Source organism: Dictyostelium discoideum, assembly GCF_000004695.1.
Source record: "Dictyostelium discoideum AX4 chromosome 2 chromosome, whole genome shotgun sequence".
Lineage (NCBI taxonomy): Eukaryota > Evosea > Eumycetozoa > Dictyosteliales > Dictyosteliaceae > Dictyostelium > Dictyostelium discoideum.
The window spans coordinates 3,354,462-3,373,383 of NC_007088.5; the positions used below are offsets into that span (position 1 = coordinate 3,354,462).

Below are 18,922 nucleotides of genomic sequence, written 5' to 3' on the forward strand. Positions count from 1 at the left end.
TAATTGATCATTTTATTTTAAAATTTTATTTTTTTTATTTATTTGATTTTATTTGATTTTATTTTATTTTATTTTATTTTATTTTATTTATTTTATTTATTTTATTTTATATTATTTTATTTTATATTATTTTATTTCATATTTTCTGTCAAACTATTTAAATAGTTCACAAAAATAATTATAAGAAATCTTGGTTTTAAAAATGTTATCATTAAAGTAAATATTTAAAAACTTGTGTTTTGAAAGATAGAGATGTGATAATAATATTTGAGTAATCTCAATATGATCATTTTTTAAAGAGGTTCTAATTAAATTTAAAAGTTTATCTTCTCTAAACCATTCGATGGCATTTTCTTGCAAAACATGACAATGATGATATTGAAAATATTGGAATATTTGGATTTGACCATTATAAGCAGCTGTTTCCAAAATTGAATAAATGAAATTTCTGATACAATTAAACTCAGCATTATATTCAGGAACATTTGAATTTGGGAATGGTTTTAAATTATCTGTTGCTCTGCTAATAACAGTTGATAATGCTTTCAAATCACCTCTTTTACCAATAAAATATGCAAGTTTATATAAAAATGAAGTAAACATATCCCTACCTCCAGAATAGGTGTTTTTAAAATTAAAGATTTCATCATCGATTTCATCAAGTTTACCTGATAAGTAATAAAAGCAAATAATATCTGGAAGACTATTTAAAATGGTTGTTGGATTTGGAATTACATTTGAACTAGCAAATATTGGTCCATTTGTATTACTACTAAAACCTGATCCTCCTGATGGTGATGATGAGGTTGAACTACCAAATCTTGATCCAACTGTACTGCTGGTACCTGATCCCCCTAATGGTGATGATGAAGTTGAACTACCAAATCTTGATCCAACTGTACTGCTCGTACCTGATCCTTCTAATGGTGATGAAGTTGAACTGCCAAATCTTGATCCAACTGTACTGTTAGTACCTGATTCTCCAAATGGTGATGATGATGAAGTTGAACTAGCAAACCTTGATCCAACTGTACTACTAGTACCAGATCCTCCAAATGGTGACGATGATGATGAAGCGAAACCTGGACCAAAACTTGATTTTTTAATGAATGGTACATCTTTTGGTGGGGTAAAATGTTTATTTTCATATAACCATTCAAAAAACTTTGATAATAAAATTGGTTTTTCGTCAGAATCTAAAAAGTAGTTTGAAACTTGTAGCATTCTTGATTTCATTTCACTATCGAAAATATTTGTATTGAATATATGTTTAAATAAACATACAACTTCATTACAATTATTACCTTGGTATAAATCAGTAATAATTGGTGTTAAAATTTTTGAACCATAGTTATATATTGTAGGATTTTCTACAATATGTTTAAAAGTTTCAAAATTTAATTTAAAACTACCTTTAAAATTAATTAAATAAAGTTTTTCTTTATAATGAGTTTTAATTTGTCGTTGTTGTTGTAGTTGTTGTTGTAGTTGTTTATTTTTCTTTGATGAATTTATTAATTTTTCAAAGTGTTTTAATAAATTTAAATTTTTAAAATTTAAAAAATTTGGATACTTTGAATAAATAAAAAGATGATGAAATTCTTGATAAATGAAATCTAACATTTCAATAGAATTTATATATTTGCAAATATTGAAATCAAGTATTTCATCTTGAGATTCATCATGAAAACAAAAAACAACTTCTTTTTCATTTTGAGAGAATTGATTTGAGAAATGTTTAAATAATTCCACTGAATCATGTTTTACTAAAAATAAAAACAAAATATTTGATTCAATAAAATTTGTAATGAAATTTGAGTTTTCATTTGTTTTAATAATTTCTTTTATTACTAAAGTACAAGAAATTAAAAAATTAATTTGATCTTCTTGTTTTTTAAAATTTGAAAATAATATTGAATTTTCATTTTTAAGTAGTTGATTTTTATCTAATAATGTTTTAAAAAATTCATGATCATATTTATTATTAAAATTATATAACCAATCACTAAATAAATGTAAATCACCATTTTGTAAAGGTTGAGTAAGCTTAAATTCTATATCACTTTCTTGTCTATCAACTTGATTTAAAAAGTTTCCAAAAAGAGTATAATTTTGAGATTCCTTATTACTTTCATCATTATCATTATCATCACCATAATAATAATTAAAGAATTGTTTTGAAGTAAAATCTAGTTGTTTTCTATTACTATAATAAATATTTAATAATTCTTTAATATTTAATTTATTTATTTTTTTATTAAAATTTGTTGGATCAACAAGTTTTGCATTTAATTGACAAATTGAATATTCATTATTAATTAAATTTGAATTATCATTATCATTATTATTATTAAACCAATTAATTATTTTAATAACTTTAATTAAATCTTTTAATCTAAATAATGATACTAATGGACATAATGTTGTTATCTTTTTTAAAATTTCATCCTTATATTGTCTTAAATTTATTATTTCTCTTTCCATCAAGTATAAAATCATTTTAAATGTTTTAATTAATTCTTTTTTACTTTTATTAGGAGATGATAAAAATATTGATAAAATGAAATCCATAGATTTATTTTCATTATTATTATTATTATTATTATTATTATTATTATTATTATTATTATTATTATTATTATTATTATTATTATTATTATTATTATTATTTTCAATATTACTATTATTATTTTCAATATTACTATTATTATTGTCAATATTATTATTATTGTTATTATTATAATTATTGGTAGTTTTAAATAAAAATAATTCAAAAAGATATTTAAATAATTTTAAAGAACAACCAGTTGAAATTGCAAGTGTGATGGATTCATTTATATTAATTTCAAATTGAAATTTATTGACTAATGTTGAAATTCCTGTAACTGAATTATTCTCTATTAATGATTTAATTAAATTTGATTTTCCTTTTGATTTCCAATCAATTATATATCTATCACCATAATTATTAAATAAATTAAAAAAGAATCGAGTATTTTCATTATTTCCTTCCTCATCTTCTTTACCAAATACTGAATATAACTTTTTTAATGAGCCACTACTAAATATTAAAAATTGATTTCTATTAACTTTATCTTTTATCATTGATAATTGATCATTATTTATCATTTTATCAACCATAACAATAGAATCATATTTAATTGATAGATGTGGTGAAAAGTTTGATAATATTGTATTTTTCAATACTAAATTTCTCCATACACTCCAAAATAAAATTTCATTTTTATTATTTTTATTATTATTATTATTATTATTATTATTATTATTATTATTATTATTATTATTATTATTATTATTATTATTATTATTATTATTACTATTATTATTATTATTATTATTATTTTTATAATTATTATTATTAATTTGTTCTTGTTGATTTATAAATTGATAACGACTAATACCAATTTCAATGATTTTTTTAATTAGACCACGAAAATCACATTTTTTAATTATATTTTCTGGAATTCCAATTGTATTTGAAATATATTCCAATCTTGCTTTATTACAATTATTTAAATATTCAATATTTATTAAATCTTCATTTTTGAATGTAACATCATTATTCGAAATTTCTTTAAATGCTTGAGAAATTTCATTATTGGTAGTTGGTGGTGGTTGTGATATAAATGGTGTTTCTCTTTCAACAATTGGAACAGATGTTGATTTTTGGTTTGGTTTTATAATTGTTTCCAAATCATAAATTGATTTTCTTTTTCTTTTACCTGTCTCCTCTGGAACAGTTTCACTGTTGTTTAAATCTTTATTTCTTTTTTTATTTGGCATTTTTTTTTTTTTTTTTAAATGTTTAAATACTAAATATAATATAAAAAAATAAAATTGAAAAAAAATTAAAAAATTAAAATGAAAAAAAAAATGATAGAGGTGATGGTTTGTCAGCGAATTATTTTGAAAAAAAAAAAACAAAAAAAAAAATAAAAAAAAAATAAAATCAGATATTTTTAGAGAAAAAAAAAGATTTTTTGGAAAATAAAATTTGTTTTTTTAGGATATTGGAAAATATCTAAATATTTTTTTTTAAAAATTGAATTATTAATTATGGGGGTTATCAGAAAAAAAAAAAAAAAAAAAACAGTTTGTTTAAATTTTAAATATCAAATTTTTTATTTTTTTTTTATTTTTTTTAATTTTTATTTTTTTTAATTAATTATCTTCTTTGTTTTCCATTTATAATTACAGAAATAATATTATTTGGTATATAATCATTGATTATTTGAGTTATAAGTTGTTGACTTTCAACACCTTCAAAACTAAATGTTAAACTTTTTAAATTTTTAAAATTTGAAAGATTTTTAAGGGATCCAAAGGAATTAAAATTGGAACCAAGTGTTAGTGATGATACATTTGATGAGAAACTATTTTTTAATATATTTATATTATAATTATACAATTGTAAATCTGTTATTGAATTTGGTAAATTTCTTAAATGAATTGGTGTTTGAAAATTAAAACCACATCTTAACACTGAAATACTATCATTTGGAAGATCGATACCATTGTTTACAATATCAAATTCATCACCTAAATCTAAATATTCAACAGAATCTGGCACTGATCCATCTTCAATCCTTTGATTAAGTTTTTTAAATAAAAGATATTTTACTGATGATGGAATTGATCCAACTGGAATCATTTGATTATAAAATGGAAATGAAAGGTAGTTTATATCATTACCAATTAATCCAATTGTAAGTGTTTGGTCACCACCATCTCTTTTTTCAAGCCTTTTTACATTTGATGGTATTATATACCCAAATGGAGAATAGAAATGGTCTTTATTAACTTTTTCTTTATTAATATGAGAAATTAAATCATCTATACTAAATCTTGTTTTTGGGTTAAAATGTAAACAATTTTGGGTGATGATTTTTAATTCTGATGATAAATGTACTGGTATTGGTGGTATTCCATTGGCGTCTCTACCAATGGTACTATTTAAATCACCACCAGCCATTTCAATTATTGTACAACCTAGACTGAATACATCAGATTTACGACCTGCATTACCATCTTGTAGTTTCACTTCTGGTGCCATATGTGTAGCTGTACCAACTCTTGAATTATATTTTGAATTGTTTTCAATTTGTATTGCATTTTCAAAACCAATAAATTTAATTTGAATTTGATTATTCTCTTTTTCAAGTAAAAGTATATTACTACCCCAATATCACGATGAATAATACCCATTTCATGAATTTTACTTAATGCTTCTGCTATTTTGATTGTTAATAAAATAATAATATCTTGTGGAACAATTTCAATTTGTTTTAATTTCTCTTCTATAGTAATTGCACCATCAATATATTCCATATAAATATATAATTTATTATTTTTATCATATGCAAATCCATAATATTTTGTTGAATATTCACAATTTTTTAATTTATTTAAAATATCAATAATTGAAAAAAAAAATTCCTAAATATAAAATAAAATAAAAATAAAAAAATTAATACATAAAACTATTATTATTATTATCGTTATTATTATTACATACTTTTTCAATTTTTTTAATTACACAAAGTGATACATTTACTCATTTAAGGGACCATTTTTCTTTTTATGTACTTCTTTATCTGAACCTAAAATTTTAATGAATTCCCAATCTTCATTTTTATGTTCTAAAATTTCTGGGTTCATTTTTTTTTTTTTTTTTTTTTTTGTTTTCAAAACAAATTAATTATTGAAATTTCAGATTGAATATTTGTTTAAACCATCAAATAAAAAATAAAAAAATAAAAAAAAAAAAAAATTAAAAAAATGAAAATAAAAATAAAAAAAAAAAAAATTATAAAAAAAAAAAAAAAAAATCTTTCTTAAATCTCGCCATTATAAATAGAAGTTCAAAATATAATTTAATTGTTTATTTTATATATTTTAGCCATTTTTGTTTTTTTTTAATTTTATTTTATTTTATTTTTATTTTTTTTTATTTTTTTTTTTTAGTTAGCACAAATTTTTTTTTTTTTTTGTAAATTTCATTGTTCATATAATTCTACAACAACAGTAAGAAAATGGTTAGTCTTGATGAAAAATATAAATTCAAATACAGAGTAAATATTTTTTTTCTTTTTTTTTTTTTTTCTTTTTTTTTTTTAAAGGGTTTGGCTCATCTGATAGAGCATTCAGAAATTTTAGAAAGATTTTTTATGAAAGATGGGAAAAAACTTATGCAGAATATAAAGAGGGTCCAGTTGGAGGTGAATTCTTAATTAAAAATACAAAATTAAGATATCTTAAAAGTGAATTAATGATGAAAAAATTAGCAGTTGGTCGTACTTCTGATTTTGATTTCAATCTATTTGTTGATGTTTAGGTTAGTCATCCATGGAAAAATATACCATCAAGTCAATTAGAAAATGAAAATGAAATTATTTTAGCATGTGGTAGTCATTTTTATGAGGTATATATTCATATATACAATATAATATAAAATAATAATAATAATATTAATAATAATAATAAAATTACAAGTATTAACATATATATATATATATATAAAGGGATTTTATGATACAAATAATGATAAAGAACCAACTGAAAAATCAAGAAAATGTAATGAAGGTTGTGAACATAGTGAACAATTCAATTCATGGAATCATTTAAAATTAGTTACACTTAAAGTTGTTGAGAGTATATTTGTATTGGATAAAACTATGAGTGTTGCAGATTGGACTAAACAACTTAATTCATGGACTGATAATTCAGATGATTTGGAGTTGAAACCACTTTATCCACATTTAGATGAAATGGCAGAGGCGATGGTATATAAGTATCAAGCTGATGAAATGATTAAAGCAGGTAATGGGCAAGCAGCAATTCAATTCATTAGCATTGGATTATAGAGGTTTGACAGAGAATTTCATTTCTGATCTATACCTTTCAAGAGGAAAATGTTGGTTACAGTGGTGTGAAAAGGTGAAGACTAGAATGCAACAGCATTTAAATATTGCGAAATCTGATATTGAAAGATTACTTTACATTCGTCCATGCAGGGCAGAGGGGTATGCTGTGATTGCAAAGTGTTTTACACTATTGGAAAAATCAAAGAAGGCAGCCTACTTTTATAAATTAGCTTTGGATCTTGAGCCAAATAATAAAAAGTATAAGGATAGCGTCAGGTCAGTAATGGGTACAAAACAGAAATCAGCATTTACCGAGCCGATAGATTCTGATAACGTTTTACCAATATGACAAGGGCGGGTACTTTACCAGAAATGGATACTGTTAAACTTGCTGCAGAGATATCAGAGCCTGAAATTGATTTTGGTTAGTGATGCATTGATTAAAGTAAATGTAAAGCAAAGAAGGGAATACTTCGATAAGAATCCATCATTGGAATATGAACCAGCTGCACAGACAAGTAAATTCTTTTATCAAGATTTAAAAAATGCTGAGAAAATGTTAATCAAAAGTAAAGGTTTAAATGAAACGGTGTTTGCTGATGTATTCGTTGCACCCATGGGTGATTATTATCGTAGTCAAGGTAATTTATAAAAGGCAAAGCAAATGTATACAAAAGCTACAAACTTATCAATTGCAATGTCAACTGGTTATAAAATGAATACTGGTATTGGTGAAGCAAATTTAAATTTAGGTAGATTATTATTATTGAAATCATCTGAATCATCTGCCATTTCAAAAGCATTGGAGAATTTTCAAAAATCTTTGGAATATAATGATGGTGAAAATAATATAGTTCAAGCTACATTTGAATTGGGTAAATTGTATTTACAAATTGATGGTCATGGCAAAGGTATCAATGTCACTAAAAATGGTAAATTAGGTTTAACATATTTAGAGGTTGCTTCAATCAAAGGCTCAAGTAAAGCAAGTCAAATCTTGGCTAATCTCTCAAAGAAAGCCACATCTAAATGGGAAGAAAGGTAAAGGTTGATCTCGATCAAAAAGTACCATTTGTATTTGCAAACGCTCAAGAAGCAAAGGTTAAAAAGTCTGCTAGAGAAATTCAAGTGATTAAAGAGTTTCGTCAATTATTAAAAGACCATGAAAATGATAAACTCATTAGACATAAAGAGTATGGTGGCTACTCAAAGGGGTTTCCAGAGAATCCAAGAATCACAATGAAGGATTATAAACTTGTTGCTCAGTCTTCATTTGATCAAGGTGGTACAAACCCATTGGCTGATCTAATGCCAGACATTAGAACTGTCTTTGAAAAATGTTTTTTCCAAGTACACTCGCCGCTCAACCGTTGGTCAGAGGTGATGATATCGAATTACTCTTATGGGACGTCCAAGGTTTCCCATGTAGATTCGCTGTCGAAGGTGGTCAATGTATCGATCCTTCAAGCTTGAAAGTTGGTGGTAAATACTCGTTTATTGCCTTTTCAACATGTCGTTCTAAATTTGATAATCAAAAAATTCACGATTGTGATTGGATCATTCAAGGCCCCACAACTCCATCGCTATGCGCAAATTGTGGTAAAATTTGCACTTCAAAATGTACAACAAACTATTGTGATCGTGATTGTCAAACTGTTGATTGGCAAAGTGATCATAAATTAATTTGTGGTTTAAAATCTTTTAAAGACAGATGAGATGAAACACCAATTAAAAATTAAATTAAATAAAAAAAAATTAAATTAAATAATAAATATTTTTGGTTTTATTACACCGAAATTTTATTTTAACCATAAGTGGTACCAATCATAACGTAGTTGTACCATTAATGGCTTGATTGGCAGATTTGTATACTAACTAAAATTTGTTGTTGTTTTATTAGTTTTTTATTATTTTTTAATTTTGGAAAAAAAAAAATTTTGGCGCCAAAATAATAAAAAAAAAAGAAAAAAAAAAAAATTCATTCATTCATTTTGAAAATGATTGATAATGAATACAACTTTCTAAATAGAAATAATAATAATAATAATAATAATTATAATAATAATAATAATAATAATAATAATAATAATAATAATAATAATAATAATAATAATAATAATAATAATACCAATAAAATAATTTTCCTTTTTCAATATAAAAATAGAAAATTAAGATTTTGCCCAATTATTTCCAAAGATGTAAATACTAAATTATAAAAAAAAAAAAAAAAAAAAAAAAAAAAAATTAATTTTTACTCACACTCACAAAACTATTAAACAAAGGAAATAAATAATTTTTTTTTGAATATATTTAATGAAATTGAAGAAACGGTACTTGATTTTAATAGTAAAGGGGGTACCACCAAAGAATTTATTAAATTTTTTAAAGATTTAATTACTTATTTTACAAATAATAATAATAATAATAATCAATACCTTAATGTTTATAATAATACATTCATTAATTGCTTAATTTATAGAATTAAACATTATTTAAGACGTATGTATAATTTTAATAAAATAAAATTCATTTAATCAAATAATATTTTATTAACATAGTAAAAAAAAAAAAAAAACAAAAAAAAGAGAATGTTTATTCTTTAGAATTTTTAATTAGTCAAAAATCAACATTATTAAATGACCAAATTAAACAATTGAATCATAGTTTTTTAATTAATTCAATTTTAGCCCAATTATTTAAAATATCAGTTTATGATAATACTACTTTTATTTTAGATGATGATAATTCAAATATATTAGATTCAATAATTGATTCATTTTTATCAATTATCTTAATATCAATTTCAAAATTAGATTCACTTAAAAGGTAAAAAAAAAAAAAAAAAAAAAAAATCATTATCAGATTTTTTATCGTGTATTTTATAATATTTTAATTTACTATACTAATCTTAAATAAATTAATATTTTAGAGGAGGTACAATTAATAATAATAATGTTAGTTATAAAAGTAGAAATAGTAGAAATAAAAATAAATATGATAATGATGATGATTATGAAGAAGTAGAAGAAGAAGAAGAAGAAGAAGATAACGAAGATGATGAATATAATCTTCAAAAATTTATATTCAACTTTTTAAAATTATTTAAAAAAGATAATCAAGATAATTTAGCACCAATAACATCAACATTTTGGGATTACTTTAATTTATATATAAATAATAAAAATAGGAATAAAAAGTTTGAATTATACAATCAATCAATAATACATTACTTGAATATTACTTTAGAGATAACTAAAGCTTTATTAAAATTTCAAAAAAATAAAGATCATCAAAACAATAATAATAATAATTATTTAATATCACCAATTTCTAAACTTTTAAATTATCAATTTGAAAATAAATTTGAAAATTGGAGTTTAATTTCAAAATTAGTTTTAAATTTCATTAAAAAAAATACTCAAATATTAATAAATCTCACCACCGCCACTACTACTACAACTACAACTACTACAAATAATAATAATAATAGTAATAATAGTAATAAAAATTATAATAATAATTTGGAATCAATAATAAATCAATTTTCAAAAATAATGGTAATTTTATTTAGGTATATAGAGATAACATCACCATTAATTAGTTTAGATACACTATTCGAAGAGATTTATAAATTTATAGTTTTGTTATCATTTTTACAAGAATCAGCATCAAATCCTTCTATTAATGATACTGCACCATCTTATAATAAAATTATAGAATTATTTAAACCAGATTATTCATCACCATCATCTTTATCTTCCTCTTCTTTTTCAGATCTCTATTTAAAATCAAATATTGAACCAGCATCATTAGATTTAATTAATACGAGTTTATTTTTATGTTTAATAAATTACTATAAAAGAAAATTAAATTCTCCTTCTCCTTCTACCACACCACCAAAATCAAATAACAATAATAACAATAATAACAATAACAATAATATAATTCAGAAATTGATAAATATATATAATAATGAATCACCAAGTATAGTATCAACATTATTAAATAATAATAATAATAATAATAATAATAATAATAATAATAATAATAATAATAATAATAATAATAATAATAATAATAGTCAAATAACACCAATCGTATATAGAATTATAACATTTAAAAGAGCATTTAACAGTTTTTCATTTGAACAAATTAAAAATCCATATGAAGAATTATATCAACAATTTAAAAAGAGTAAATTGAATTCATCTTCTGTTCAAGTCATTAAAGAATTGGATACACCAATTTCAACATTTAAATGTTGGTTTTCAAATTTAATTTCAATTGCAGTTTTATGTATTGATAGTATTGGTATTAATAATAATAATAATAATAATAATAATAATAATAATAATAATAATAATAATAATAATAATAATAATAATAATAATTCAATAGTAACAACAACAACAACTACAACAACAACAACAACAACTACATGTGATCAATTAAAAAGAATTATAAAATCAATGACATTATTAATTGATTTTTCAAGATCAGAAACTATACTTTTACAAGCTGGTTATTTAATATTAAATGGTATTTTCAGTGTAATGAATTTAATGATTCAATATCTATTTTCTTTTGAAGATATTTTAATTTCATTAATTAAAGATATTACAACAATCATTGTAACAAATATTTTTGATAAAATGTATCCAAATCAAAATTTGAAATCATTATTTTCAAATATTAATAATAATAATAATAATAATAATAAAAATAATTTTAATAGAGAATTATGGTCAAAATTTATTTTACATCAATATATTAGGTTTATAAAAAAAGATTCAAAATATTTTAATAATTTCTCATTCAATTTAGAAAGACATTTTAAATCATTTGAAAAATCAGTTCAAGAGAAATATATCGAATATATTCATTTATTAGTATCAACTTTTGTAAATAATCCAATTAATAATTTATCATTATTAAATAATCAAAATAATAATAATAATCAAAATAATAATAGATATAAGATAGTATCAAATAATCAATCATTTTTTAATCCAATAACAGTTCAACTTTATTCAATTTATACAAAACAATCAATTAATTTTATAAAGAGTATTGGTGATTGTTTAATTGGGAAATTTAAATTAACAACTTTACCACCAACAACAACAACAACGACAACAACTACAATTGATATTAATCAATACTTTTTAAATATTAATATACCACCAACATTTAAAAATAATAATAATTTTCAAATTTCAAATGATTATAATATATTTTTAATATCAATTTATTGTTTTACAAAGATATTAAAAGATGAAGAATTTAATGAACATTTTTTAAAGAGATATCAAAATCAATTTATAAATATATTTATGTTGGTACTAATTGATCCAATTTTATTATTTGAAATTGAATTACATCAAAAGTATATCGATCAATTCCTTTTACTATCAATACCGACTTCAACTTGTTTAGTATTTAAAAATCATTACCTTTTCAAGGATAATCAATTCATGTTATCAACAAATCTTTCAAAAACTTCTGAAAAAAGAAAATTAATTTTACAATTTTTAAAAAGAATTGAAAATCAATATCAAATTGATAAACCATTACCAACTTCAAAAATTAATTTAACAATTACAACAACAACAACTTCACCCCAAAAAACTTTACCACAACAACAAAAACAACAACAACAACAACCTTCAAAAATACCAGAATTCGATTGGTTCGATTATCAAATTAGATTTTTAAATTCATTTGAAGAAAGATCAAAAGTTTATGATTTAGAGAATAAACATATATCAAACAGTATTTCTAAAATGTCAGTTTTAATGGCCTATGTAAATATGGTAGTTGTAATTTGTCCACATTTTATTATTGATTTAAAAGAGAGTAATAAAATTAATAATATTAATAATAATAATAATAATAATATAAATAATAATATAAATAGTAATAATACAATAAAAACTATAACAAATAATAATAATAATAATAATAATAATAATAATAATAATAATAATAATAATAATAATAACAATCAAAAGAATTTAAATAATAATAATAATATTATTAGTAATAATAGTATTGGATCAAAATTTATAGATTTATTTTTAAAAGATTTAGAATATAAGAATGTAAAAGATTTAAATCAATTGATTTATTCATTTGATAAAGTATTTCCAAATTATAATTATTGGTTTTCAAAGATTTTCATTCACATATTAAAATCATTTGATCAACAAATGAATCAAAGGAAAAAGAAATCTTTTAAAAATTTATCAATTCATTTATTAAAATTTGAAAAGTTAAAATCTTTTATATTGAATGATTTATTTGGTTTTTATTTTAGTGGTAATGGTAGTGCTTGTATTCATACACAATTGGTTTTAATTAAATTTACAAAATATTTATTTAAAAATAATATAAAATATCAAGAAATTGATTTACATAATATAATTCAACATAATTTTATTTTAATTTTTAAATCAATTTTTATTGGTAATAATAATAATAATAATAATAATAATAATAATAATAATAATAATAATAATAATAATAATAATAATAATAATAATAATAGTTTTATAAATTTCAACCAAAAGTCAATATCAAGTAAAATTGAAATTTTTAAATTATTTAATTCTTTCCTTTATTGTTATTCTTCAAGATTGGATTTATTATCATTAACAAATGAAAATGAAAATAGTAATAATAATAATAGTGATGAAAATCAAAATGATAATATAAATTTAATTATAATGAAATTAATCAAACATTTCATTAAAATTATAATTCAAATAATTTATAATGATCCAATAAATCAAGTACAACAAAATTTAAAGGAATCTCATAATACAAGTATAAGAAATAGTTTAATTAAATTAAAAACTTATTTCTTTCAAAGAAATACTAATAATAATAATAATAATATCATTGACTTTGAAAGATATCCAAATGAACAAACAATTATAGATAATAGGGATTCAAAAGAATTATTAGAGTCAATATTTAAATTTTTAATAACTCTTTATGATTTTGGTAATTTTGGAAGACAATTATTTTTTAAAACCTCTCAAAAAATCTCAAAATACCTAATTTCAACACAAGCTAAAAATATTCTTACAAAAAGATATTTTATATTAATTGGTCAAATGCATTTTACCCAAAATATAATACCAATCAATTTTATAAATAATAATAATAATAATAATAATAATAATAATAATAATAATAATAATAATAATAATAATAATAGTAATAACCAAAATAATAACCAAAATAATGGTATCATTCCCAAAGAAAAAATTGAAATGATGTATTTTAGAAGAGAGAGACTATTAAATAAATTTTTGAAAAAATAAAATTTAGCTTCTCCCTAATTAAAACAAAGTATTTTTTGTTTGTTAATTAAAATTTGTTTGTTTGTTGGTTGGTTTGTTTGATTGTTTGATTGTTTGATTGTTTGATTGTTTTTTTGATTGTTTTTTTGTTAGTTTTTTTGTTTGTTTTTTTGTTTGTTTGTTTTTTTGTTTGTTTGTTTGTTTTTTTGTTTGTTTGTTTGTTTTTTTGTTTGTTTGTTTGTTTTTTTGTTTGTTTGTTTTTTTGTTTGGAGAATCGATCCCTTGATCTATTTAACAGAATTTTTTAAAAGGCTCCTATGAGGATCGAACTCATGACCTCTTCCTTACTAGGGAAGCGCAATACCACTATGCTAAGGAGCCATTTTTGAAAAAAAAATTTCAAATAGCAATATTTCACAGATTAATCAGAATTAATTTTTCTCAATAATAATTGTTATCCATTTTATTTTATTTATTCAAAAATTTTTGGTCATCCTTCAGACCCCTTGAAAAAGATAATTAATAAATATTATTAAGAACATTGTGAAACAATTTATATTGATAATCCAAGAGATGTTTTAGATTCAATTATTTCAGAATATAGAAAAGTAAATGGAAAAGAAGAGTGTTCAGTTATTTCAATTACAAATGAATTTTAGCTGCAGTTGAAAATAATAGTGCTACAATGAAATGGTTTACTCTAGAGTAATGTAATCGCAAAGAATTTCAATTAAAACAATTACCAAGTGAAAATAAATTAATTAATTTATCTCACCGGCCATTGACACCTTTATTTAATGCTTCATTAAAAGAAGTATTAAGATTATACCCACCAGTAGCATTGGTGTATCACGTTTAGTAATTGAAGAATTTACAATTGATAATGGTAAATATACATTTCTAAAAGGTGCTCAAATCATTCAATCACTTTATTCAATATTTAGAGACGAAAAATACTGGTCATCACCAAATGAATTTATTCCAGAAAGATTCATTTATCAAAATAATTAATCAAATAATTGGTTTCCATATAGTATTGGTGTTAGAAATTGTGTTGGTATGGGTTTCTCCCAAGATGAATTATATCTCTTATTAACCAATTTGGTCTTAAATTTCCATATTTTACCACCATTTGAAAATACTAAAATTGATGGTACTCCAATTTTTGGTTTTTCATTTAAACCAAAACTTAGATAATAAAAAATTTGATTTTTCCTTTTAGAAAATTTTTTACTATTATTTCTTATTATGTGTTTTGCTAGAATGGCCAAAATCCAACATATCTAAGCCACCGTTTTTTATTTATTATTGGATTGTGTATTTGGTGACGAACAATCTCCAGTTTTTTTTTAATTTTTTTAAATAATGTCCATCAATTTTATCTAGATTAAGTTTTTATTTAATAAATGTTTAAAGGATTAAAAAGGAGTCGAACATATGATCCTATTAATGAAGTTGAAAAATCATTGCAAGAGGCGAGATTCGAACTCGCGAACCGAATGGATGAGATCTTAAGTCACACGGATTTAACCAGACTTTCCTACCCTTGCTTTGTATGTAAGTTGTAATAAAGCTTGTTAGCTTTATAAATATATATGGATTATTTCATTTTTCATATAAAAAAGACTTAAAAAACAAATAAATAAATAAATAAACTATCTTAAAAAGCCATCTTTTTACTTTATTGTAATTTATTATTTGTTTCGTTTTGAGAATTTTGCGTAGCAAAATTTTCAAAAAAAAGCAAAAAATAATCAGATCGAAAAAAAACAAACAACAACAACAATCTCTTTTTTTGATTATTTCATTTTTCATATAAAAAAGACTTAAAAAACAAATAAATAAATAAATAAACTATCTTAAAAAGCCATCTTTTTACTTTATTGTAATTTATTATTTGTTTCGTTTTGAGAATTTTGCGTAGCAAAATTTTCAAAAAAAAGCAAAAAATAATCAGATCGAAAAAAAACAAACAACAACAACAATCTCTTTTTTTGATTATTTCATTTTTCATATAAAAAAGACTTAAAAAACAAATAAATAAATAAATAAACTATCTTAAAAAGCCATCTTTTTACTTTATTGTAATTTATTATTTGTTTCGTTTTGAGAATTTTGCGTAGCAAAATTTTCAAAAAAAAGCAAAAAATAATCAGATCGAAAAAAAACAAACAACAACAACAATCTCTTTTTTTGATTATTTCATTTTTCATATAAAAAAGACTTAAAAAACAAATAAATAAATAAATAAACTATCTTAAAAAGCCATCTTTTTACTTTATTGTAATTTATTATTTGTTTCGTTTTGAGAATTTTGCGTAGCAAAATTTTCAAAAAAAAGCAAAAAATAATCAGATCGAAAAAAAACAAACAACAACAACAATCTCTTTTTTTGATTATTTCATTTTTCATATAAAAAAGACTTAAAAAACAAATAAATAAATAAATAAACTATCTTAAAAAGCCATCTTTTTACTTTATTGTAATTTATTATTTGTTTCGTTTTGAGAATTTTGCGTAGCAAAATTTTCAAAAAAAAGCAAAAAATAATCAGATCGAAAAAAAACAAACAACAACAACAATCTCTTTTTTTGATTATTTCATTTTTCATATAAAAAAGACTTAAAAAACAAATAAATAAATAAATAAACTATCTTAAAAAGCCATCTTTTTACTTTATTGTAATTTATTATTTGTTTCGTTTTGAGAATTTTGCGTAGCAAAATTTTCAAAAAAAAGCAAAAAATAATCAGATCGAAAAAAAACAAACAACAACAACAATCTCTTTTTTTGATTATTTCATTTTTCAAATAAGAAAGACTTAAAAAACAAATAAATAAATAAATAAAATATCTTAAAAAGCCATCTTTTTGCTTTATTGTAATTTATTATTTGTTTCGTTTTGAGAATTTTGCGTAGCAAAATTTTCAAAAAAAAGCAAAAAATAATCAGATCGAAAAAAAACAAACAACAACAACAATCTCTTTTTTTGATTATTTCATTTTTCATATAAAAAAGACTTAAAAAACAAATAAATAAATAAATAAACTATCTTAAAAAGCCATCTTTTTACTTTATTGTAATTTATTATTTGTTTCGTTTTGAGAATTTTGCGTAGCAAAATTTTCAAAAAAAAGCAAAAAATAATCAGATCGAAAAAAAACAAACAACAACAACAATCTCTTTTTTTGATTATTTCATTTTTCATATAAAAAAGACTTAAAAAAAAAAAAAAAAAAAAAAAAAAAAAAAAAAAAAAACCTGGGAACCCAAGTTAATCAGAAAATTTCCAGATTTTTAACTTTTTAAAGAAAAATATAAAAGATAGAAAGAAAATAAAATGAAAATCACAAACAACACCACAAATATTAAGCAACACAAATGCCTACAAAAAATAAGCGAAATTGTGGATAAAACTCAATTAAAAAAAAAACAATTCAAATACGTCATAAACATCAATCACGAACCAGACGATAAAATAAAAAAAGATTTAGAAAAAAGTTTGGACAAAAAAGATGTTTTAATCAAAAGTAATAATACATTCAAAATTCTCACAGACAGTATTAGTACAGTAATCTATTTTGTAAATATGTTCGATGCAGAATTAAAAGGACAATTTATAACCACTCTAAGACCAAAAAATATGTATACGGATTTCGATTGGTATAAATCACTCACAGAAATAGAATGGGTAATAGAAAATGAAGGATGTAAACTAATTAAATCTGAAATTAAAGGCGAAACTCTAATTATCAAAACAGTGAAAAGAGTCGTAGAAGAATATGACACTATCATTGAACTAGACAATCTAACATTAATTGGTCACTCCAACAAAGGATGGAGAGATCAAACCTCATTACCAGAAAATCAAGAAGAAAACAAAAATAAAAAACAATCAGATGAACAACAACCACAATCTACATCAGAACAAATACCAAAACAAGGAAAAAGAACAATCATTATCCCACCAATCACCTCCTCATCTAATGATAAAACATTTATGGCCCTAGATGATACAGCTCAAAAGGTAATAGATGCATCACTAGAAAACGTAGATGAACTAACAAGAATAGAGAATGAGATCAATACCCAATCGATAAACAATCAAGAAATTAAAACAAAATCAGAAAAACCTATTGAACCACCATCTCCATACAATACACCAATAAAACAACACGGCGAAACAAAGAGACTAACAACGGAAGAAAAACTTAGAGAGGTAAATGATATCTTCGACTTCACCAGCCCAAACACTGATGCAATAAGAAAAATAGAATTCCCACTTTCAATCCCTTCAAATCAATGGTTCTTCTCCTCTCCAATAAAACATATCATGAGTTTCAGCCCAACCTATGGTACACCATCGAAAATTATCGATTCACCAAGTAAATTGTTAAACACACCAAAAAACAAACAACAAGACAAAACAAACAGGACCAACAAAACACCAGTCAAACCAAAATTGGGTGAATATGGACAAAAAAGCATAAAAACAAAAATGGATGAAGATATAGACAACTTCAACAAGGAAATTCTAAAACAAATCAGTAAATCAAAAAACCCCACAAACACACAAGACCAACAACACAACGAACAAAGTAAAGATCAGTTAGAAGACAAAATAAACCAGAAACTTCAAAAGGTAGATAAAAATCTACCCCAAATAAAACTATAAAGAAAAACACAATAAGAATAGGTGTTTGGAACGTCCAAGGATCCAACACCATCCAA

General features: G+C 21.9%; 4 protein-coding genes, 2 non-coding genes and 2 pseudogenes across 6 annotated transcripts; 4 read left to right on the top strand and 4 right to left on the bottom strand.

Moving 5' to 3' along the window:
- Positions 1–153: 153 nt before the first annotated feature.
- DDB_G0273749 (hypothetical protein) lies at positions 154–3,804 on the bottom strand (the record flags this gene model as incomplete). The annotated part of the gene is made up of 1 exon (XM_639399.1): positions 154–3,804. One exon carries the CDS (start codon positions 3,802–3,804, stop codon positions 154–156), a length of 3,651 nt encoding a protein of 1,216 aa, XP_644491.1.
- A 382-nt stretch (positions 3,805–4,186) lies between these two features.
- On the bottom strand, positions 4,187–5,679 carry DDB_G0273751 (annotated as a pseudogene; the record flags this gene model as incomplete).
- A 374-nt stretch (positions 5,680–6,053) lies between these two features.
- Positions 6,054–8,599, top strand: DDB_G0273753 (hypothetical protein; the record flags this gene model as incomplete). Its single annotated transcript, XM_639401.1, has 8 exons — positions 6,054–6,060; positions 6,141–6,349; positions 6,543–6,840; positions 6,872–7,160; positions 7,314–7,525; positions 7,562–7,864; positions 7,951–8,223; positions 8,265–8,599. The coding sequence occupies 8 exons, from the start codon at positions 6,054–6,056 to the stop codon at positions 8,597–8,599; spliced, it is 1,926 nt and encodes a 641-aa protein (XP_644493.1).
- A 282-nt stretch (positions 8,600–8,881) lies between these two features.
- DDB_G0273755 (hypothetical protein) lies at positions 8,882–14,212 on the top strand (the record flags this gene model as incomplete). Its single annotated transcript, XM_639402.1, has 4 exons — positions 8,882–9,082; positions 9,167–9,383; positions 9,470–9,710; positions 9,814–14,212. 4 exons carry the CDS (start codon positions 8,882–8,884, stop codon positions 14,210–14,212), a joined length of 5,058 nt encoding a protein of 1,685 aa, XP_644494.1.
- Positions 14,213–14,500: 288 nt separating this feature from the next.
- On the bottom strand, positions 14,501–14,572 carry tRNA-Thr-AGU-15. Its single transcript has one exon. It is a non-coding gene; the product is annotated as a tRNA-Thr (tRNA).
- Positions 14,573–14,616: 44 nt separating this feature from the next.
- DDB_G0273757 lies at positions 14,617–15,388 on the top strand (annotated as a pseudogene; the record flags this gene model as incomplete).
- Positions 15,389–15,658: 270 nt separating this feature from the next.
- Positions 15,659–15,741, bottom strand: tRNA-Leu-UAA-6. Its single transcript has one exon. It is a non-coding gene; the product is annotated as a tRNA-Leu (tRNA).
- Positions 15,742–17,531: 1,790 nt separating this feature from the next.
- DDB_G0273759 (hypothetical protein) lies at positions 17,532–18,866 on the top strand (the record flags this gene model as incomplete). The annotated part of the gene is made up of 1 exon (XM_639404.1): positions 17,532–18,866. One exon carries the CDS (start codon positions 17,532–17,534, stop codon positions 18,864–18,866), a length of 1,335 nt encoding a protein of 444 aa, XP_644496.1.
- Positions 18,867–18,922: the final 56 nt, after the last annotated feature.